Raw genomic sequence first — 22,327 nt, 5'->3', positions numbered from 1 at the left:
GGATGATGGAGCCATCCACTTCAGTGAGGCCATTCTGCTGCCCCAGTGCAAACTCAAAGCGTAAGTGACACATTTCTGAGCAGAGATTAACTACAATAGTATAAAATGGGTTCTTAGTAGTTCTTATTTTGTTATAGAAATCAGATCTCCCATAAACACATCTTATGCTGTGTATGAGTATGGCGTAATTATTCTGAGAAACGTCCTCCCCTGTTTTATTGACTGTTTCTACAGATTGTCCATCCCTAGCAACAACATTGGCACTCTGGGTTTAGTTACTATTACAGAGGTCATGAAGATCAACAGCTCTCTATCTCATATTTACATCTGGGGCAACAAGCTGGAGGAGCCTGTGTGTGTGGTGAGATTCACCTTTAGACCAATCGGTTTTAGATTATAAGCAATATATGACTATCCTGTTGGATTTGATAGGCTTAAGGTGGACCAGTCTAGTAATATGTTATTGCATAGTTCTGTGTAACGGAGGGAAAGGTTATGATTCAAGTTATTGTACGTCGAAGTTGTGAGTACAAGAAGAGTTGTTGAGCATGGGGTGCCCAATAGATGGTGTAACATCGCCCTCTACTGTCTGTCTCTTCCACTGCATGTGCACAGGCATTCACCAAACTCATGAGGAGTGGCAGGTTGCTGGAGATGCACACTGACGTCTCGCCCTATATGGTGGATGGCAAGGTTTGTTTGGCAGAGTTATTTCATGGTCTGTGCAGGCATTTCTACTGGACTCCCAGCTACGGCGAGGATGGAGACTTTGCCAGCAATTCAGCACTGGCCCTGTCTGCTAATTCAGATGATCTGCTGGCTCTTATGGCCCCACTGGACTGACACTTTTGGCCACTCTTGCTAATGATCATTGGTAGTAACTGGACGAAATGAGATAAATAATAGGCTAATTACAATAACAAATGTTGACCCCAATAAAATATTTCTATCTACACAAAGAAGTGGTTGTCATCTGTAATGTTATGAAAAAATGTAAGCTGATGATCTGGCCATTCGTTCTCCTAACTGTGTTGGCTTTCAGCAGCTACTGAATTATGTTGGGGAGAAGTAGGATGTGCCATATAATGCTAAAACCAGTACTGTCTTGATGGACACAAGGGGACAGCGATATTTGTTTACCAGACTTCTGGCTGGACAACCGTTGGGTGTCTGGAATAAAATAAATATCTGAAATAAATATCTGGGTCAATACATCATATATCTGATGATGATACAAATAGTCAGTGTGATAATGCACAAGTCAGCACCTTCAGGTGTTATTATTAAGTTTGATGTACATTTATTTGTTGACTAAATGACTCCCAGAACAACATTGTTATGCTGCTGTCAAATCCTAGGTTTACTGCCATATGATACCAGTCACCCTGTGGAACCCTAGTAAAAAGTGCACATCGTTATATACTACATGTCATGCCTCTGTTGTCTGTGTTTTCAAAGGGAACCTGAGTGATGATGATGTAATTGCATCCTAGGCCATAGCAGCCCAGTCCTGTATTTTTGAATACCTTATAGAAGAGAGAATGCATTTAATAACCTGAGCCGTTTACTGCTGGTTGTTTGCCATTATAGGAAAATATATTATTCAGTGTGCTTGGACATGACATGCAAGTCTGGAATATTATGGAATTGTGAATTGTTTTCCAGAGTTGGACAAGTAGCCTATGGAAAAATGGGATAAACCTTGCAAAAAAGTTTTCACAATGCTGAAAAAAAAGTTAATGATTAAAAGCCCAACTCAAATACTCAAAAGAAAACCAAATAGTTTGAGAAGGTCTTACATTTTACTTACTGTCTGTATCGTGATGATGGGGATGCCTTATGAGTATGACGTTACAAAGTTGCATGTTGCTGCGTATTGAATCATAATGTCCATGTAAACGCAGTCTGCACTGCTTTGTGTATCCGTGCAAGGGATGTGGAGATAGGTTGGGAAGAGATGAGCTATCCCAACATTTCATTTTTGTTGGAAATGATGTAGCCAATGCTTGGCCTAGTTTCTGGTTTCCGTGAGCAACTTTTGGCCCTCGTTCTTAAGGCCCACTGAAAGGCCTAGGGAGAGCAATTATGGCGGTACGATTCTACTATGACATGACTAACAGACAGAAGGACAAGGCACTGGGTTTGAATACGGGACTCTCGCTACCCAAGCGCTGTAAAGGACACGTTTTGTTTGTGGACTGTTCGCTCTGTGCCCTCACAGCCTTCCCAGCTCACCTTTTACATCTGGAACACCTGGAGGAGTTAGCCTACATATGGAGGGGAACTTCATCTGTTCACTACCTTCCGCGATCAGCCAACTTAAAAATCTCCGTGTTCTTTACTTGCACGAGAATCTTCTAAGTTGCGTTTGCGAGGACCTTGGGAGGTTGTCGCAAAATCTGCATTCCTTGGATTTGAGTCACAATCCATTCAAATGTCCTGAACAAACGCAGGAGGTGGTCCATCGCTTGCATGGTTTGCGTGAGCTCAGATTGTACAAACTGGATCTTAAACAGCTCCGTGATTTCATCTGCAAAACCCTCTTCAGACTAGAAATTCTGGGTTTGTCAGATAATGCTCTTAGTGCTCTCCCTTCAGAGATCACCAACCTTCTATTCCTAAGAGAAATATATTTGAATAACAATTTGTTCCAGATGTTTCCAACTGCACTGGACAAACTGCCCCATTTGGAAATCATTGATGTTGGACAGAATAAAATTGGTGCAATCTTGGATTATGATTGTGGATCTTCTTGGGAGAAACTCTTTGTAGCATTTAATCGACTGTCATCATTCCCTCGATCTCTTTGCGAGTTTGGCCATCTCACTGTCTTGGATGCTTCAAGTAATGCCCTTACCAGGCTGCCACATAGTTTCAGGGCCCTTAGAGGTCTGGTAGACCTGGCACTTTCAAATAACATGCTTGGGACATTTCCTGCTCAGATTTGCTTGCTCAGTTATTTGCATGTGCTGTATTTGAAGAACACAGGCCTGAAGGAATTGCATCCCAATGTTGTCAATCTTCAGAATTTATGTGTGCTAGACCTGAGTCAGAACAGCTTAATGGACTTCCCCATGGAGATTCTCTCGCTTGTCCACCTGGAAGAATTGAGCTTGGATGACAACCAACTGAAAGCGGTACTGACTGTACCAGTGTTCATCAATACCTTACAAAGAATATCCAATTGACGTTACAGAATTGGATGGTTCTAGGTTGCATTACCAGCAACCTACAGTAGCACATATCATGACTAGACTTTATTTGTCCAATTTCTGTAAATCATAGCACTTAAATATTATATAGTATATGTAATATCATATTTTTAGAATGTATAATCATTCAAATCAATCTAAATTTACTTCCAAACCCTAGTGTGGAATTCACTTTCCACCATTGTATTTCCCACCTATTGAAATTCTCATTCTAGGTCTACAGATTCCTGCAGGCATACAATCATTATCTAAGCTCAAAAATCTTGGTCTGTCTGGAAACCAGTTCTCGACTTTCCCCACTGCTGTATGTGAGCTGCTGTTGCTGGAGAAGCTTTATCTTGGCCAGGATCAAGGCATGAAACTCCTCGCTGTTCCACAGACCATTACTCAGCTCACAGTGAGAATGCAGTTTTGCACAACCTATTTCATAAATATACAATCATACATTCACCTTACAGGCTTATGATATGCGAACAGATATATCAATATTAATATATAAACACAGTATTGAGAAATATGTTATGGATATTTTCCCAGAAACTCAAAGAACTCTACATGGAGAACAACAACTTGGTCTACCTACCTATCAGTATTGGCAAGATGCAAAGACTACAGGTCTTGGACCTTCATAACAACAAACTCAAAGCACTGCCACAAACAATTGGCTGCTTAACTGGTAATATGTGTGTATGTGTGTGTTTGTCTCCTTCTTTCTATTGATAATTAGTTAGATATTAGAGTAAAACAGTGTGACATAAACGTCAATGTCTAAAATAAAAATAATTGTATTTTGTGTATTCAATAACTGTAATAATATTAGTAGGCTATTATATAATCCATGTGAAATCCATGAACAAAATCATATTCTATTTCACTTTCAGGATTGAAGAGGCTTAACCTTCAGACTAATAATCTGAGCAGCCTCCCAATAGATCTGTGCAATCTTGTAAACCTTGATATTCTCACGCTAATTGAAAATCCCATGAGTGACCCACCACTGGAAGTCTGTGAACAGGGTGCTGAAGCAGTAGTTTGGTATCTCAAAGAGAAACTCAGGAAATATGCTGACTGTATAAAGGTATGACGCCCACCATACACCCAACATGTTGTTCTCTAATGTTGCCATGGAAATCAACTAAATATCTGTATTATGTCTGCTTATGTGAGAAGCTATGTCTAAAAATAGATGTCAAGGCTCTTAAAGTCAAAGCAACATTGCAACGTAAAAACACTGTTACTGACAGTTTTATCTTAACCTTACTTAAGCTTCAGGCTAGGTGGAGGGGGATAATGGTACGTAGGAAGTTGGGCCCTTTTAAGGAACAAGGAACGACAAAAGGTGGTAAAGACTCAAAGGACAAAGACAAGGACAAGGACAAGACAAACAAAGGAATAGATAAGAAGGCACCAAACAAGAAAAATGCATGAACTCATTTTTACCAAATAAATGCCTTCATGTAAATCTATCTCATTTTGATTAGAACATCATTGTCATGGTGGAAATCATTCCGGCAATTCATCAATGGAAAATGATCAGTTATTTCATTGAACTTGAAGCTATGCTTTGCTTACTGTTTTCAATTACAATTTGGCGTGCCATGTAGTAATGAATTACATTTTGGAACAAAAGGCTATGTGCACGGAGGACTCATTTCTTTCCGGTGGAGCCCAGGTGTGGTTGAACCTGCCGCTGTTGTTAATGTAATTAATGTCTACATAGACCTGCTTGGTTGTTACACCTGGTTAATCAGCATGTTATGATGTAAAAGGACTTTACTGTGTGTGTTAACATTGTTATTATTGGGCAAACCGTGTCTTCAGTGTTTGAGTGAACATGTAAGGAGCAAAATATGCCGTTACAACCAAGCTAATGCTCCACTGGAAGCAAAAAAGGTACCTGAACAGCCTGCACATAGCCTATTCTTGATTTGTTTTGTCATGGCACATTATAGAATCACACATTTTTTTGCTACACCCACAGTTGATCTGACTAGGCCGGTGGTGAGCTCTGTTTGTCACATTCCACTGTGAGTTTCCTCTTGGTCGTGACATTCTCCAGTTTGTCCCTCTCCTCCTGCTGTAGGACCCAGTGCTGCAGGGCCAGGTGCGTGAGCGCGGGCAGCTTGGGCAGGGCCTCCAGCAGGCAAGCCAGCCACGGGGACGCCGCGGCGTGCGACGCCGGCCTCCGGCTGACATCCAGCTCCTCCAACGCCTTCAGGCCCCCAGCCTCGCCGAACAACGCAGTCCAGCCGGCGTCGCCCACCGTCCCGTTGTATGACAAGTCGAGCAGCTTCACCTGGGAGAGCACCCCCTGCTTGGAGGCAGACGCTGTGCAACAGAGACACCCCAAAAACGTTCAAAAGACCCAGACGAGAGGCAGTGGCAGTGCAGCTGCGTGGGGCGTTTAGCTTTTTTTTTCGCGGATGAAAGCCTTACCTAAGTGAAGCACATCCTCTGTGGTTAGATCACAGCTGCTCAGTCGCAGCTCCTGCAGCTTGCATGTGCACGGCGGCAGGCCTCCCAGCAGCAGCCCCAGATTTCCGCCCACGCTCTTGTTCCACGCCACGTTCAGCCGCTCCAGCTGCGAGAGCGACGGCACGGCCGAGCCTTTGAGGAAAGAGGGAAGAGGAGACGGGTGGGTGGCGACGTCCGTTTCCACTTGGTCAGAGATTTTCTTAAAGCAGTGTGGGGGGGGGGGGGGGGGTAAAAAAAAGACTGCGTGGCTACATGTGGGTACATTTCCTCACAGTGATATTCTAAGCATTACATTACATTACATTACATTGACATTACATTACATTTGGCTGACGCTTTTTAACCAAAAAAGTGACATGGTACAACATGGTAAAGACATTTAAGCTTTTAAGAGCACTTCTAACAACAAATGAAGCATTGTGTCAGGTGGTGGATTCATTACCTAGTGCTTCATATGAGTCTGTGCTCAGGCCACAGTTGTTCAGAAGAAGGCTGCGCATCTTGGGCAGCGGAAGTACAGAGAGGAGAGACTGCAGAGCATCTCCAATCTTTTTATTTGATGACACATCCAGCTCTGTGAGAGCACTGAGGGAGGGTATTACCTGGACTAGAGAAATGTATACACACCAATGCACACTTAAGCTGGAATAATGGCGCGTACACACACTCACACGTGCATACATTGAGGGATGGTATGACCTGGCCTAGGGAAATGTATGTAAATGCACACATAAGATGGGATAATGACACACGCACACACACACACACACACACACACACACACACATATATATATATATATATACATGTATTGTACATACATACATACATACATACATTGGTACACATACTTACCCAAGGCCATTACGTCCTCTTCTGTCAAGCCACACAAATGGATACCCAGGCAGGACAAGTGAGTCATCTGTGCCAGGTTCTTGGTCATCTTGGCAAGTCCTCCACTGGCCCCTTTGTTGGCAGAAAGGTCTAGGCGCTCCAGGGTCGGAAAGAACTGGAGTGCTTCACCTATAAATATTAAAGAAGAGTTCAGAATGAATCATCAGTCATGTTATTCTAAGTGAGCTCATGCTTTAATAAACATTGTAATTGCTGTTTTGTTATTCTATTTTTACCTCACAAAGTACAAAATTGCATGCAAACACTACATAATTACTTTACGGATTCATTGCCTCCCACAACAATAATTTAATGGGTGCATAATAAAAGCTATCTGGCTCAAAAGATCAGAGGCGTTCAGGCAAGAATAAATGGTCAGGAATAAAAGCTTTTCTCTCATTTTAGAGGTTTTAAGGTAGGTACATTCCAAGGGGCATCAGAAAGCATGGCAGCTATGAAATTCGAATTCAAGCAGTCTTGCCAATAATTGCAATATAAGAAATTACATTTGTTTGGAATTGTGCCCCAGCTGTTCGTCAACAAAAAAATAGTACTTATATAATATTATATTGTAAGTACTAAAAAGTATTAAAGAATCCAACTGAAGTTCTGTCATCATTTGTGACAAAAAAAACCCTAATGTGAATTGAGAGTTAAAATCGTTTCTCATTTTGTTTCTTTGTTTCTCGATGCAAATGCATATCAGAGTACAATATAATACACATTATATGCAAATAATACTACATTATAGGATTTACCATTTGAATTTTTTGAAAGGTTTATTTTATTTGTTCTATTTCCTAGCAATATCCTCAAATGAATGTTGATGGTACTGTACATTGTCAAGTGTGTGTGTGTGTGTGTGTATGTGTGAGTGTGTGTGTGTGTGTGTGTGTGTGTGTGTGTGTGTGTGTGTTACCAAAGATGCAGAGGCCATCCTGCTCAAGGCCACACATATGTAGCATTAGTGTCTTCAGTCCATGAGTTGTATTCACACAAGAGAACAGTTCTTTCACTCCGCCAGTTGTGATCCTATTGCATGAGACATCTAAATCTTCTAGACTTGGCATCAAGGGAAGGGCCTGGCCTGAAAAATGTAAACAACAGTAACACCAGAGGTATAGTTAGTATTGGTATTAGAATGATGTCTCTATATAAAAGTGTAATTGCTGCTGAGTAAAAGGTTTACACATAAATGCCATTCCATCTACAGTATTTCCATGAATTCCACAGGCAAAATCCATATATATTTTTGGCATGGGGAATGACTTCACATGTTGAGTGCACTCAACATGCATGTTGAGTGTTCATCATAGAGTAGTGCAATGTGCTTTTCAATGTCCAATGTTTTTGTTCTCTAAAACTCTTCTCGGGAGTTGAAATATGTATGTTTTTCATCAGCTGTGTTCTTCCCCTCACCCAGTGCCTTCATATCCGCATCGCTGAGCTGGCAGTCGACCAGGCGAAGCGCCCTGATCATGCAGCCAGAACGGAGCTGGCTGGTGAGGCAGTGCAGGCTATCTCCCCCGACTCCTGCATTCCAGGACAGGTCGACAATCTCCAGCAGCGGGACGGAGTCCAGACTCTCACCTGTGACATCAGCCAAGGCCCTTACTAGTATGACCTCATTGGGTGTAAGCAATGACTTAAGTACTTGTTGGCTTTTTGTTGTGGGGGAATTTTCTTTGAAAATACCATGTTTGTGAAGCATTGATTTCTGCATTTCATTCAATACAAAAAATCCACAACACACTGTAAATAATGACATGACCCAGTTCAGCAGGATATGTGAGCTATGCTGGCTTACCAAGTGATGTTAGGTCTTGGGCTGTAATCCTGCAGCCACACAGTCTCAAAATACTTAGCTTCCCAGCATGCTGCAGGTGAAAGGTTAAAGCCTTCAATGAGCCTCCGACCAGGTCATTCCAAGACATGTCTACTACCTCTAACTGGGTCAGGAAGGGCAACAGAGTTGCTGAGTGAATACAGAGGGAGAAAAGTAGGTGAGTGATAAGGTTAACAGTCAATTAACCTAATATTATCTTAGGGGATAGTTAAAGGTATGGGGAGGTTGTTGAGGAAAGCTATCAGGGATTGATCAATGTCCCAGGAAACATGCTCACCCAATTCCACCACGTCCGTGGCTGTAAGGTCACAGTGGCTTAGGTTGAGAGCCTGGCTGTCTGGTTTCTTCCCCAACTTCTCCACAAACTGCTTCACACGTCCCCAGCCCACCACAGAGCTGACCTCCATATCAACAGGGTCGGTATCTGTGAGGGGTTAATAGGTGCCCATGAATGTGTGAATTAGCCCTTTTCACGTGATGTCAGACGAAGCGTTGCTGGGTATCCTCTGGCATGTCCAGCCGCCAAATACTACAGAAGAAGAAGAAGAAGTATGGGTTTCATCAGGTCCCTTTCCACAGGTGTATACAATCAAGCACCTTGATTATCAATGCAGACTGCATGGTGCTTGATTGTATACACCTGTGGAAAGGGACCTGATGAAACCCATGAATACTTCTTCTTCTTCTGTAGTATTTGGCGGCTGGACATGCCGGAGGATACCCAGCAACGCTTCGTCTGACATCACCGTGAAAAGGGCTAATTTTACTCACATATATTTAGACAGACTCCATAAAAAGTGTTTTGACTAGCCACCTCTGCCACTAAGGTGAATAAGAGCACACCATTTTATACATTGTGACACATTCCACTACATTGTATAAACTCATGATTGGCTCACTGGCTTAGATTGGCAAATTGGCAAATAGTCATATCAACGGTCAAGAGTTGTCAATGAATTACATCTATTCAGAATGGCCAGAAAGGGTGAACTTCAGCCGGACTCCGCAGGTGGGAAAAACCATGTCTCAGGCAGCTCAGCTCACCTGTTCCTGACGCTGTGCTCTTCCCCTCGGAGCCATCGGGCTCCTTCATCTCTGAGATGCTTCTGCTCTTCCTGTCATTGTTTTCCCCTGGCCTGAATAGGAAGCCAACAGGTCTCTGTCGCCTTTCAAACGAGGTCTTCCTTCGGATCTGGTTCATGATCAAATCTATGGCAGACCTTTTCTGAGAGCCATCCCGGCCACGCTGGCCATCTACATCATTATGAATAAAAGGTTGTTGTTTTTTTTTCAGTAGATTATATTAAATAGGCTACTTGTTTGGGAACTTGGCAGTATCAATGTAATGGATTGGCTTTAACATACCTGATGACTCCATGCTTTGACTTAAAGGCAGGGAGTTGAGGGCTGCTTTTTATGGGAAGGAGTGAACAACAGTTAGGTAAATGATTGATAAACGTAGCTCCCTTGTATTTCACAGTCGTACACCATAGTTTATATCAACTATTTGTATTTGTAGAACTAGTTTATATGACCACTTTGATAGGCATAATAATTACATAATTACCCGCTCTAAACGGATATGCATCGTAGCAGAAATCGTATCCTGCTTCTCAGAATGGAAACAGGATGTTTCTGTTTCCCAAAAATCTATATTTGATACTCTACTTAGATAAAGCACAAAGTTCACTTCTCAGACTAGGCTATGTCTTTTCGTACCTGGCGTCAATACTGTGTTTCTGAGTTGAGAACTTATAGCATCATTCCTTTGGGATCCCAAGTGTGGAATAGCTCTCCCGGAAACAGACTGTTTGCAGTTTGAAACCGACGACAATAACAGAAACAGGAGTTGTTGCCTTGTTAGGAATGACGCATTGCATGGTCTTATCGTTGACACAAGAACTCTTCCTTGCAGTCGATATCGAGTGAAAGATTATTTGAAATCCATTAAGAGATAGAGACTGGTCGAACCGCAGTGACTTGCCGTGCCAAACTTGATGAATAAGCAGGCAGAATATGACACGAGACAGCCAGGTGATGTGCGCCTTAGAGGCGTGTTCTAAACGTAATGATTTACGCGTTGTTGTAGGAGAACAATAACCACATAACAGGAGAGTGGTGATAATGTGTCTTTGTTAATTACAAGAGGAGGTAGGAAATAAGTGTCACTTTATACAATCCAAAATCCAACAACAAAAAGAAGCTTGACAGTGATTTGGAAAATAATTTAACCAGGCTATGGCAAGTACATAAATGCAAAGATTAACCATTTTTTTATTCTCTTTAGCCATGCATCATATAGCTCAAAACAAATATCCCCCTACAACCTATGAAGCAAGTTAGCTTGCTTAGACCAAGTTACAGGATAGAGGCTATGGATAAACATAAATGACATTAGATATTGATCCAATAGGATGGTAACACTAAAAAACAATAACTTTCACCTGACGTACATCTGAGGTAGCTACACTTTTAGCAGCTGAAGTGTCATCATAGTACATGATGCTGATTGTCAAAGAGAGGGCAAGAAAGATAACTGAAGTGATGGCAGTTTGCAAGAGTAATGAAACTCCCTTTCCAACTCTTCTTAATAAGACACACATTTAGACCAACAGGTTTGAAATTATAAATCACCTTGGGACTTTATAAAATTGTAAACAGGGAAAATAAGTAGAAAAAATCCCTATTCTTGAGGAACATTTCAAATCCAATATTGTTTCAAATACAAGGATCTTAAGAATAGGTTCAAATCCATCCAAACTTTTAAATCTGCTTAAGTTTTGTATTTCAGTAAACATGATTCATACATACATTTAAAATGTACATTCAAACTTACATACATACATAAAATATAAATGTATATTAGGAACACATTAAGTACACGTTCAATAACACAATATTGTCTTTTTATGATCTGTTAATAATAAATAGCTCAATATAATATTTACAGTGTCATATACTTTCTCTGTGATTTTGGCTGTTTTGTTTTTACCAAAGGTGTTAAAATATCAGAGCTCATTTTTGCAGTAGGTGATGCACAAATGAGCCTGGTGATTATGACTGTACAATTTACCATAAACATGATATCCATAAATCTTTACCTCTACACTTCATTCAAACTCTACCCTTTCTTTTCAGAGATAGTGATTTTTAAAACTTTTCAAAGCATAACAGGTGTATACAATTTTATAACATATTTATTTTTAATTTCTTTTTAAATTCATTATCAAGTTATTATCAGTCCAAGAATAGTAGAAGCAAACCGATACACAACTGCAATGATTGCCATGTCATATTTGCCAGTTATGACATCACCAGATGAAGGAGTAGTGTTTCAGAGTGATGTCATTTTTGGCATCAGACCCATGGTGCGGAGAATTACTTTTTCTGGTGACTGTGGCAACAAGCCACATCTCCGACTGTGTCTGGAGGTTTGCATGTTTCTCAGTGTAATGTTGTGAGGGTGTGTGTGTCCGAGGGCAAAATTGCTAAGGGGTGTGGGGCATCTGTGGGTCATTGCTGGGGGGCGTCAGAAGGGGCATGTCGGGGATGGCGGGCCCGTTGGAGTCCTTCATCTGCTGCTCGAGCTCGGCGATGGTGCGCTCCAGCTTCTCCCGGGCCTCGCGCTCCCGACGCAGCTCCTCCTGTAGCACCTCACGGTCCTCCTCGGCCCGATCCAGCCTCCTGCGGAGCTCCAGCAGCTATACACACACAGACAGAGAGACAGAGAAAGAGAGAGAGAGAGAGAGAGAGAGAGAGAGAGAGAGTATGGCTTAGTCAAAAGGAAACACCATGTCAGGCAGACAGGACGTGGCAGCACACTGACTCTGACAGGTGGAAACACAAACAGCAGGGGGCACTAAGCAACAGCCCTGGAAAAAAAAAAGAAAGAAAAAAAGAAAAACAGAGAGCGAGACGGCTTGGCGAGGAGAGGTCTCCAAGGCCACAGCTGCTGGGAGACCAAACAAAACAATCTATCCGGAGAGCCAGCAGACTCGTGGAGCCAAATGCAGAGGCATTTAGGAGAGAGACTCTAAAAACCAACTTTGGAAGACTCCGAGAGTCTGAGAGAGAGAAAAAAGAGGCCTCTTGTGTTCTTTCCACTGTTACCAAACGTCTGTATTTTGTTTGATTTTGTGAGGCTGACTAAAGAACAGAAAAACAACAGACATTTATGCAGTGACTCTGGTTAATCTACGCCAGGCCTTAAAAATCCCTCCAGGTTATACCTCAGACAGTTCCTCTGTGAAACAATGCCCTCTTTCAGCTTGGCACCAACAGAGTGGACCAATGAAAAATATTCTTGTCCATTATCCCATAAACCCTAAAAAGGCATGTAATTGGTCTGCTCTCCATTCTTTAATAATTTCTTTGTCTTTGCCTATTTTAAGACCCCTATTTATACACTTGTTGTCCATGTTTCTGTCTTTGGCCTGTCTAAGTCCCCAGCTCTGTTCTGTGTGCGCTGCAATGCTGCAATGCTGTCTTGTGGGACTCCTACCTCCGCGGCGTGGTGGCTGTCTGGCGGGAGCTCGCCGCCGTCTGCTCTGTGGGAGGAGGTGTGCTGGCACGGCGTCTCCAGACGGCCCTGCTCCCGTGGCGCCTCCCGCTGCTGTCTCAGAGCGTGCTCAGTCAGCGCCTCCGCCGCCGCCGCCTCGGCCACCTCACCCTGACGCAACACCTCCAGCTCCTAGTCAGAGGGCAGGATAGGGAAGAGAGAAAGACAGAGAGAGAGAGAGAGAGAGAGAGAGACAGACAGACGGACAGAGAGAGAGAGAGACACACAGAGAGACAGAGAGAGAGAGAGAGAGTAGGGGTAGATAGAAAAAGAGGATAGGAAAAGCAAAGAAGGGGGATGGTGAGTTTGTGAATAAGATGAAGGAGTGCCTTGCAAAATGCTACACTCAGACATCCACACACCCACGCACACACACCCACACCCACCCACACACACTGTACAAGCCCATCCACACGTGTATAAACACATTCAAACACAAGGCAAGGGGAGCACAATGCACACATTCAAGTGTGTGTGTGTGTGTGTGGGCGGAGGGGGGGGGCATAGGCATTGATTATTCACAGAGCAGCCACTCCTTGCGAGACAAACACCTCTCCACACACCTTCTCGAGCTGCTTCTGTTTGTGCAGGGTGGTCTGGAGCTTCTGCTGCTGGGCGGTGTACAGTTGGAGCACCTCCATCACCATGCCATCCCTGCTGTCCTCCTCACCCACGCCCCCGCCGACACTTTTCCCACGCAGCGGCGTTTCTATGGAGACGCTCTCCGCCGGCTCCTTGTCTGGGCATCCCCACTGTGATTGGACGGCGGGCCGACCGCTTGGCAGAGGCTCTGTGACAGAGGAATAAGGGGTGGGGGGAGGGGGTGTCAGTGTGGTGCAGAAATAGAGTGTCTGTGGGGGCAGCATTCACTAGCGGGCCCACAGACTAGATAATGAGTGAACTACAACAACACCAGAGAGAGTCAATCGGCACTCTAAAAAGATACGTATCTGTTCTCTCAGGGAATACAAGAAAAAAGGGGAGTGAAGAAGAGGCATGTTCACATGCCACACACATGGGGGTTTAAGACTAACCAGGTGTAGCTGGCATCCTGCCCACGGAGCCTTTCTCGTCCAGAGAGTGTTGTTTATTCTCGGGGTTAAGGAGCACTCGGAGCATGTCGACATCCAGGAGACCTCCTTCTTTCACAAGTCCAAACTCAGGCATCAGGGCTGGGTTGAGACCATGGAGCTTATTCTGCATATACAAGAGAAAACTGCAGACAAAACAAGAATCATTAAGAGATTATATCAGCTTTATACCACAGCATGTACTGACTGTTCATAACAGACCAGTAAAACTGGTATTGCCATTTACCAATAGATTATTATTTAGTAATTATAATACATACATAAAGTAATGATAAATTGTCAAGTGTTGCATATATAGTATAATAGAAATATCAAATATCAAAAGAATTTTACTTTAATTGGGTCATTACCAAGACTAGAAGAAAAGAATATTTACTATCAATAGTATGTTTATTCAAAAGGTGAGACTCGGATATCACAGGTTTGGCAGAGGAATATCAGGTTTGGGCAGTACCTGTGTTGCATGATGTCAAGGTGGCTTTGGTTGCCTTTCATGTGGGGATAGAGATGGCTGTCAAGGCCAAAGACAAGTGGAGGCGCTGCCTGAACAAGAGGAAACAAAGCACAGGGGAGGCGAGGCGTTAGAGGCGTGGGAAACGGCACTAACGGAGAAGTGCGGTCAACGGCGGGGAGACGACTGTCATACCTTTCCATCTGCGTCTGTCTCGCCGGGCTCCTCCCTCATGGAACTCAGATCTAACTCAGCCTTGGGTTTGGCACTCTCCTAAAACACACACACACACACACACACACACACACACTTAATGTCTGGTATGTAAAGGTGACTAATATGGCATTTTAGATTTACGATTTTCGGTTTACAGTACTGTCGTTGCTTTTATCCTGAGGCAAGTGAACTTTCTGTTCGCATTTTATTTCCCTGAGCACAAGAGCAGAGAGACAGGTAGAGAGGGAGTGACTAACAGACAGACAGATAGACCAACAGACGGGCCGGCCGGCAGACAGACAGACAGACAGCTGCTGTTTCTGGTGGCCTGTCTGGCCCCACCCTTGCTCTCCTTCCTCTAAGCAGACAGGAATCTATGTCTGGCCTCCAGCAGGGCAACATGGGAAGCCATTACATAATCTCTGGGTAACATAATCTGCTTTTAATGAAAACCTTCCATCGGGCCAGCCAGAGTGCCTCATATATCCACGGCTGCAGACAGCCAGGGCCCCGAGGGGGAAAACCGCCTGTACAGTGTACACACACCCCTAGAGACAACATCCTCTTCACAGACGCTGCCTCACAGAGAGGGGGAGGGCGGGGTCAGCTCAAGAGAGGAACTGTCTCTCTGACTGGGGCTCCGCGTGCCACTCGCATAAAGTGTCTGTTTCGGCAGGTTAGCACCAAACCAAACCGCGGCGTCTGAGTCAGGAAATGCACAAGGGTCAACCGCACGTTTTTTGAAGCCTCCACCCAGTTCTTGTTTTCTTTCCTTTCGCCGTTTCAGGCGCCGCGAGCGCCTCTCGGGCAAAATAAGAGAGGAACATTCTAGAGATGGCTGACCAAATTACATGGGGAGGACAGAGATTTTCTGCATATCTGCATAAGTGACGGACGAAAGAAGAGTGTTTCTGCCTCTCTCATTCTCCCTCCCTCCCTCCCTCCCTCTCTTTCTCTCTCTCTCTCTGTGTGAGTGAACACGCACGCGTCTGTCAGTGTCTGTGCTGAGGCCCAGAAGGGGAGAAGGGGGAGGGGTGGACTGACTTATCTGTCACGTGTCGGCCATAACATGAGGACACTAATCCACCCAGTTATTTACAACATGTGACGCCAGCTGACATGCTTCCTCCTGAGCTATAGCATGCCATAACCTACAATCTGACCGACAGACAGAGCGACGCGGACAGACAACAGACAAAAAACCAGACAGCTTCGGCTGCTGGGTCAAGCTGACGGTAGAGGAGAGACACATCCGCATACATGGCAATCTAGGCCATCAAGTCAACCTGACATTCAAGTTTACTATTTAAGGAACATGGCCAAAAAAGTGCTTCATTCGATGTATTTAAGGGATTCAACAACTAAATAAATACATGTTCACTTTAAAAACATTAAAAGTTCTTAAAAGTCATTAACATTTCTAAAATCACTCTTAGATTAAAAATGCTTATTTTAATATAATTAAACTCAGAGTAACTACTAAAATCCTCCACAAAAGAAATAAAGATTATACAGTAACTCGTCCAGTATGGGAAATGTACATCCTCAACTGGACTACAGAGGACAAATTTCAAGGTAACCCCCCCCCCACACACACACACACACATGCACACACAGACAGACAGACACACAGTCAGCCAAGGTTATCTGTCTGCCTCCCAGTCCGGGCCCTGACATCTGAATTGCTTTGGGTTGCCACCGGGGACTACGAGGTTAACACGTTTCCCAATGCGTGCATTATTTTCGTGCGGTGTCTGTCCACAGTCTGTCGTTGTGGTGACTGAGCTGCCTCGTAACCTTTTACACTGTGATGTGGCTCGGAGTCTGTGTTTGCATCCGGACACCAGGCTTGTGTTCTCAGAAGTGCCGTTGCTAACTCTGTTGTTTAGTCTTCAGCCCTTATATAATGAGATGGAAATCGACAGAGTGTGCTGCGAGCTGATTGGCCGACAGGTAGGCCGGGGCCGGGGGTCTGCGCTGTGATTGGCTGAGAGAAGGGGTCCTGTGAGGTGAACATGGGCCCCGTGAGGGAGGTGCAGCAGGCTGCAGGCACATGTGAGAGACTGCCCTCAGCTGCTCTTTCTGCTCTTTCTCTCTTCCTTCTTTTTATGCTCACTGTCTGTCTATCCCCAGCCTCCATCCCCTCTCCCCCCCCCCCTCTCCCCTCTCAGTAGCTGTGGTTCTGGTTGTTTATGTAGAAACTGTCAGCGAGAGCTTGAGAGCCAGGCGACCCTGGCTGATCCCTGGCTGTCCCTTTCCTTTTGGGGGGAAACATCTGCTCTGGCTTCGGCCTGACTGTAACCTAGTTGCCTCAGAACTTACCAATATTACCAAGAACTGAACTCCAAAAAACTCTATTTTGCATTTCCATTGAGCAAAAATCCACATTTTTGAGAAATGTTGCCGGTTTTCCTGTGAATGACAGCCACTGTGGCCTAGATCTGCGCTTGTCTCTGCCAGACACAATAATAAAAGCCTTCCTCCACACGGAACAGACAAATACAAAGGCTGTTTGTACAATCCATATCAGCTTGCACTCGCTGTATCTGTTTATGCCTGTCTGTGGTTACACATTGCTTATCTCCTAAAAATAGGACGAGCGGCTGTCCCTGAACCAGTCTCGCCGCAGTCCCTGCCAGCACAGAGCGAGTGGACACATGGAACTAAGTTTGGTGTCTGCATTTGACACGAGTTCTATTCACGTTCTTCACACGACCAAATACGTTAATATTAAGAACAGTAAAAAAAAAAAAAGACAACTCACCATGCTGAGTGTTTTCTTCTCCACATGCTGCATGTTGGGGAACTTCTCTTTCATTTTCTCCAACAGCTGCTTGTACTTCACTTCGTCGGGCGTCCCGAGGTGTTTGCGCCCCAGCTGCAGGTAGCAGGCCCACCTGTCCGAGTCGAAGCCCCAATGGCAGGTGCGCTTGTCCGGCCGTCGGTGCGAGTGCATGACGAACCGCTTGGGCGAGAAGAGCGCGCGGCACTGGGCGCACCGGATGCAGGGCGCCTCGGCGGCCGCGTAGAGCCGGGGCACAAACAGGCCCTGGCACTTGCCCAGGCACTGGTGCTCCACCCAGAACCCGCCGCCGTCCTTGCCCTCCTTCTCGCCGTCGTCCGGGTCCCTCGGCGCCGCGTCTCCCGGGTGCAGCAGGGCGTTGCAGAGGCGCTGCGCGTCGGTGAGCGTGATGAGGCCGCAGGACGGCGCTCCGGCCGGCAGCACGCCCGTGACCTTGAGCACGTGGAGCTGCGACGAGTCGCAGCGCGAGCAGTACACGTACAGCTGGTCGCAGACGCCGTTGATCTGCTGCAGGGAGAACTCCCGGAGCACCGTGTTGAGCACCTGGGGCAGGCACAGGCGCCACTCTCCCCCCACCGAGAAGCAGGAGATGGGCTCCCCTTCCAGCGAGCAGAGGGCGAGCTGCGTGGAGCTGTCGGGCGGCACCAAGAGGGGCGCGGTGGCGGCACTGCCCAGAGACTGGTGAGGGGTGGCCTTTGTGTGGCCATAGTGGCCTGAGAATGTGGCAGGGCCTCCCAGGGAGCACTGGCTACTCAACGTAAACTGGGCCAAGGTGTTCCTCAAGCCGGGGCTGAGATCCAGCGCTCCCCCGTTCTTCATCAGAGGGAAGTGGGTATAGCCCAGGACGTGACCTGAGCTCAATACAGGATGGTGCTCCATCATCTCCTCCTCTTCCACTCTCTCCTTCTTGATGTTGGTGGTTTTAAGGATGTCAGATGTCTTCCTTGACTTTGGGCTCATTGAAGCCATGATGCGTTTCTTAATGGGTGTGGCCTCCGGGGGCCTTTCTCTGCTGAGTCTCTTCATGGAGCCCTTGAGAGGGACTTGAGCCTTATGGAGATGGAGCAGTTCAGCCTGGAAACTAGTCATGATGCAATGTCTTGGGGTGTTTCTTTTTATTTCCTTCTGTTTTTTTCTCATAAGTTGGACATGCACAGAGGCGCAGTTTTTAGATGTGACACATCTTCAAAACTGTGTGGAAAAAAAGAGACGCAGAAAGTGAGAATTCGAACAAGCTGGTCAAAGGTCTTGTCAAGCTCACAATGACATAAAAGTAGCAAGACAAGTGATGACCCCACCCAGGATCATGCATCACACACTGGGACATGGTAAAGGTAGGTTTACTAGGCTACTCACTCACTTAGGTAGCAATGTCAGCAATGCACTGGCCTGCTATCCGACTAATGGTGGGAATATTTCATTTTAAATACTGCAAAATAGAATCACACCAAAAGCAATATAGAAGATAGATGATAATTTATCTGAAATTGTCAAAAATAAACTCTTTAATCTAAAAATAAACATATTATTAACCTGCTAACTGATTTCTACTACAACAGAGAAGAATTCCTGTCTTCCTTTTGAAAACAACCTCGCCCTGCCCTTGTAAAAGAAAATGTAAAACCATCCAAAAACAGAACTTCTCACCCAAGACACTCTAACATAACATGTATGCTAATTCTGAATATGACTCAATTGTAATGCATTACAAATGTCCAATCTATTAATCTATTGGGAGAACTCACTTTCGTTTTTGTACCCTACTAATTCTTTGAAACTGCCTCACAAAAATCCCCGTCGTTGTTGTGGCTGGAACGATCGCCTTATATTGGAACGGAGTCCCGACATTCCATCCACTCCCTCCCACAACTCTATCACTCACTGGCTCACTCGGTTATTCCCCTCCCCCTTTGCCGTGGTAATGACATTCACCACTGCAAGACCCTCCACGGGACTACCCCCCTCCCCCGACTCTCAATCGTTCCAGTCCTTCTACAGCTTTTTCGACCTATGACCTATTTGTATAGCCTACATTTACTGAAAATACATCTTAAACAAAACAGTTAACCTAATCGTATGCTGAACACATGAGCTAAAATAGTCACTATGTGCCATCATCGACAAAAAGCAAAGAGATTCCTTTGCGTATGGTGTCACGCTTGCCATGGAACATACACCGCATACGTTTCTACAACACTAAACGTGCTGTTTACAGTAGAATGCTTGATCCTATCCATTTACAGATAATACAATAACGCAAACTGTATACCGTCTTAGCGAATAACAAATTAAACGACAGAGCAGTTAGCCTACATTTTAACCATCAAATCCGTTGTATCCCGTACTACGCTGTAGTGATCCAGTTAATGTTATGCATTTCTCCCTACATGGGCTACTACTACCTCCGACGACGTTCGACGTATCAACTGTAAATAAGAACTAAACTGAAAATGTAACCTATATATGGTTTAATTAAAGGGAATCAGTCATTTGCACTTCATCGTCACTAGCCATTTAATCTTACCTTCTTCATGAGCGCAATATGGCTGGTCAGATCCTGAGATGCGATATTTCGTTTTACAGTCCCAACTGGTGCGAATAGACTGATTCAGAATAATAATACGACAATAGTTTGGTTTCAGTTCACGACTCCAGCGCCGAAGTTCAGTCTTGATTGTTCCTCGTCCGAAGACTGATTGCCGAACTAGAGGCTTGGGGGTGATAGACCCTGCAACGTCAATCCACAACCCTACAACCTACGTCACCCGCCAATGCTCAAGCATTAGGTATGTAAGCGTCAGACAGTGGGACGCAGTTGATAGGAAGTCTGTCTCGCAGTCTGGATTTCAAGTTTAAGTTGCTGCGGAGGAGCACCAAGCCGACGGGAAGGTCTTAATAAGAGTTATTTAGGAATGCTAAAACGCCATTAGTTTGTAGTTTGAATGAGATTAGTGCGCTGTCGACGACAGACATAGGCTAGGCATAGCCTACTTTAAGAATAAGAAAAAGGAGGATCTATTTACTCGCGCGCGCGCACACACACACACACACACACACACACACGCAACGCAAAGATGCATTCCTGGAAAAAAAATAGAAAAATAGGATATCAAACCAACGTTTGTAAACAGAGGATAATGGGTGTGTTAAAATTATATGAAATACATATAAAATAAAATTATTTTAGTCCAGTTACAAATTGGCATAGCCTACACTCTCTGTGACACACGTCATGATCTTGGTCCGTACAGTGTGTAGGCCTATGTTAAATGCATTGCATCGTGTAAATACAATTTGAAATGCGTTTCCATTGCTTTGCGCCACGCACTCACACAAATTGTATATAACAACGAGCATGCGTAATGAGCTAAAGTCCTCAGTTTTGAACAAAAACGGGCCTAGGTTTATATGCGTGTGAATTCGTGGTCTTCAAGTTTCGGCATGTAGGAATGTGTATTTGTCTTTGCCCATCCAGACTGTTGTCCTGTCTGCATACACTCTGTAGCGCTTGGCCATTCCGGCCAGACATGAATTTGCATTTTCTTTTGTCTATCTGTTTCATCCCATCAGACTATTAGCATACTGCAAATAGTGACAATTCCACCCCCATTTGCATGAAGCTTTGCATTTGTATGCTGCCTGTCCGCTACAGACTCTGCCTCTTCCCAATGATTAGATCATATGAATGCCAAGTGAGTAAAGCCCAGTACTGCCATTTTTTGTACTGTGCTGCCATCAATCAAGTGTTTTGTGCCTTTTTTTGTTTTGGTTGCAATATTCGTAGAACTTACTTGGGGGAAATTAGCCTCGTGCTGCTCCCTCAGTGGCTGTCTAACCTCATCCCCTGAGCACTTCTTCTCAGAATATTTCTTCAGCTGATCAGCATTTCTAATGAAACTCAGATGGCTGCTGTCATAGGATCTGTTGTGTCGGATTCACTTCCTCGGGTTGCAAGTGGTGAGTGATTCAGTATGTCTTAGGTAGGAGACAGGTGTGGGGCAACTGCAGCAGACAAACTGGCACAGCGCCTAGACAGGCCACATTAAAGCCATGCAGCCAAGCCATTAGAGGAAACAGTACACTCTCACACTGACTCATTGTGAACTTACAAACACACCCCAGTCATATCACGAATATCAGGCTAAAAGGCATGAACAGACACAGATGTGGACTCATACGTACAGTAGGCTACACACACACACACACACACACACACAACACAACACACACAAACATACCCTGGCCTATAGCCTACAACAAAGACACTGTTACAATTTGTTTACAAAATGTTCCATTTTAATTGAACATGAACATTTGTAATTGTACTTTTCTGTTTACACAGCATTTCATACAATCAAACTGGGATCTTCAGTATATTTTGTCCCATTGTTATTTGCAAACTGAACCTTGAGAAAAAACATTATTCAATTGCCTAGAGGACTTCGATTTGGACTGGATTTCGAGGGTATAGAGTCTAATGTCTCAGCTTGAGAAACAGGTTTGTGTAGGTGTATGTCTCTTCATTTGCCTTCAAGGTGAAGTTCACATGAAAGCGGCATTAAATAGACTCCTATTATCAAAGGGAAAGAGAGAAAGCCTGAAGCATATCAAAATCTGTCAAGGTTCAAGTATGATCGTGAACAGCTTTTAATTGACCAACCAGATGAAAATACCCAAAAAACAATTACTTACAGTATAGAATGAACGCCACTAGATAAAATCTAGTGATAAACTGATACCGCAAAGAAACTGTTATAATCTAGGTTTGAAGACTTTTCAAT

General features: G+C 44.4%; 4 protein-coding genes across 5 annotated transcripts in view; 2 read left to right on the top strand and 2 right to left on the bottom strand.

Annotated features, from left to right (window-relative positions):
• Positions 1 to 925, top strand: part of lrrc34 (leucine rich repeat containing 34) — a gene marked incomplete in the record, with an annotated part of 5,151 nt that extends 4,226 nt beyond the window's left edge. Inside the window, 3 exon segments of the mRNA XM_062521357.1 lie at positions 1 to 60; positions 235 to 361; positions 616 to 925. Coding sequence (XP_062377341.1) covers positions 1 to 60; positions 235 to 361; positions 616 to 843 — 415 coding nt within the window.
• A 1,160-nt stretch (positions 926 to 2,085) lies between these two features.
• On the top strand, positions 2,086 to 4,099 carry LOC134066576 (leucine-rich repeat and IQ domain-containing protein 4-like). Its single transcript, XM_062521941.1, is given in 3 exon segments — positions 2,086 to 2,265; positions 2,268 to 2,768; positions 4,094 to 4,099. Coding segments are annotated over 3 exon segments (687 nt in total).
• A 393-nt stretch (positions 4,100 to 4,492) lies between these two features.
• On the bottom strand, positions 4,493 to 10,453 carry lrrc31 (leucine rich repeat containing 31). Of its 2 annotated transcripts, none has more exons than XM_062521705.1 (11): positions 10,147 to 10,453; positions 9,793 to 9,837; positions 9,472 to 9,681; positions 8,705 to 8,851; positions 8,389 to 8,556; positions 8,001 to 8,171; positions 7,501 to 7,668; positions 6,543 to 6,710; positions 6,130 to 6,294; positions 5,649 to 5,819; positions 4,493 to 5,540 (listed from the first exon to the last, which is right to left on the bottom strand). In XM_062521705.1, the coding sequence occupies exons 2-11, from the start codon at positions 9,803 to 9,805 to the stop codon at positions 5,203 to 5,205; spliced, it is 1,719 nt and encodes a 572-aa protein (XP_062377689.1). In that variant the 5' UTR covers positions 9,806 to 9,837; positions 10,147 to 10,453; the 3' UTR covers positions 4,493 to 5,202. The 2 variants fall into 2 exon arrangements, with proteins under 2 accessions (XP_062377689.1, XP_062377690.1); XM_062521706.1 differs by having other exon boundaries at positions 9,793 to 9,834.
• Positions 10,454 to 10,543: 90 nt separating this feature from the next.
• On the bottom strand, positions 10,544 to 20,477 carry skilb (SKI-like proto-oncogene b). The gene is made up of 8 exons (XM_062522022.1): positions 20,071 to 20,477; positions 17,508 to 18,737; positions 14,723 to 14,800; positions 14,531 to 14,619; positions 14,020 to 14,201; positions 13,549 to 13,775; positions 12,929 to 13,117; positions 10,544 to 12,128 (listed from the first exon to the last, which is right to left on the bottom strand). Exons 2-8 carry the CDS (start codon positions 18,684 to 18,686, stop codon positions 11,916 to 11,918), a joined length of 2,157 nt encoding a protein of 718 aa, XP_062378006.1. The 5' UTR covers positions 18,687 to 18,737; positions 20,071 to 20,477; the 3' UTR covers positions 10,544 to 11,915.
• Between the last annotated feature and the right edge of the window lie 1,850 nt (positions 20,478 to 22,327).

The sequence above is a fragment of the Sardina pilchardus genome, chromosome 19 (assembly GCF_963854185.1).
Source record: "Sardina pilchardus chromosome 19, fSarPil1.1, whole genome shotgun sequence".
NCBI classification, from domain to species: domain Eukaryota; kingdom Metazoa; phylum Chordata; class Actinopteri; order Clupeiformes; family Clupeidae; genus Sardina; species Sardina pilchardus.
This window is presented reverse-complemented; position numbering and strand designations above follow the sequence as displayed.

Excerpts from the sequence above, each read along its gene's own strand:
- lrrc31 (XM_062521705.1), bottom strand. Across the intron at positions 8,172-8,388 it reads CCAAGACCTAACATCACTTG|GTGAGAGTCTGGACTCCGTC; the intron begins GTAAGCCAGCAT and ends CTGATGTCACAG. Across the intron at positions 6,711-7,500 it reads GGATGGCCTCTGCATCTTTG|GTGAAGCACTCCAGTTCTTT; the intron begins GTAACACACACA and ends TAATATTTATAG.
- skilb (XM_062522022.1), bottom strand. The coding sequence starts at position 18,686 with ATGAGAAAAAAACAGAAGGAAATAAAAAGAAACACCCCAAGACATTGC. Across the intron at positions 14,801-17,507 it reads AGAAGAAAACACTCAGCATG|GAGAGTGCCAAACCCAAGGC; the intron begins GTGAGTTGTCTT and ends TGTGTGTTTTAG. Across the intron at positions 12,129-12,928 it reads ACAGCCACCACGCCGCGGAG|CTGCTGGAGCTCCGCAGGAG; the intron begins GTAGGAGTCCCA and ends GTGTGTGTATAG.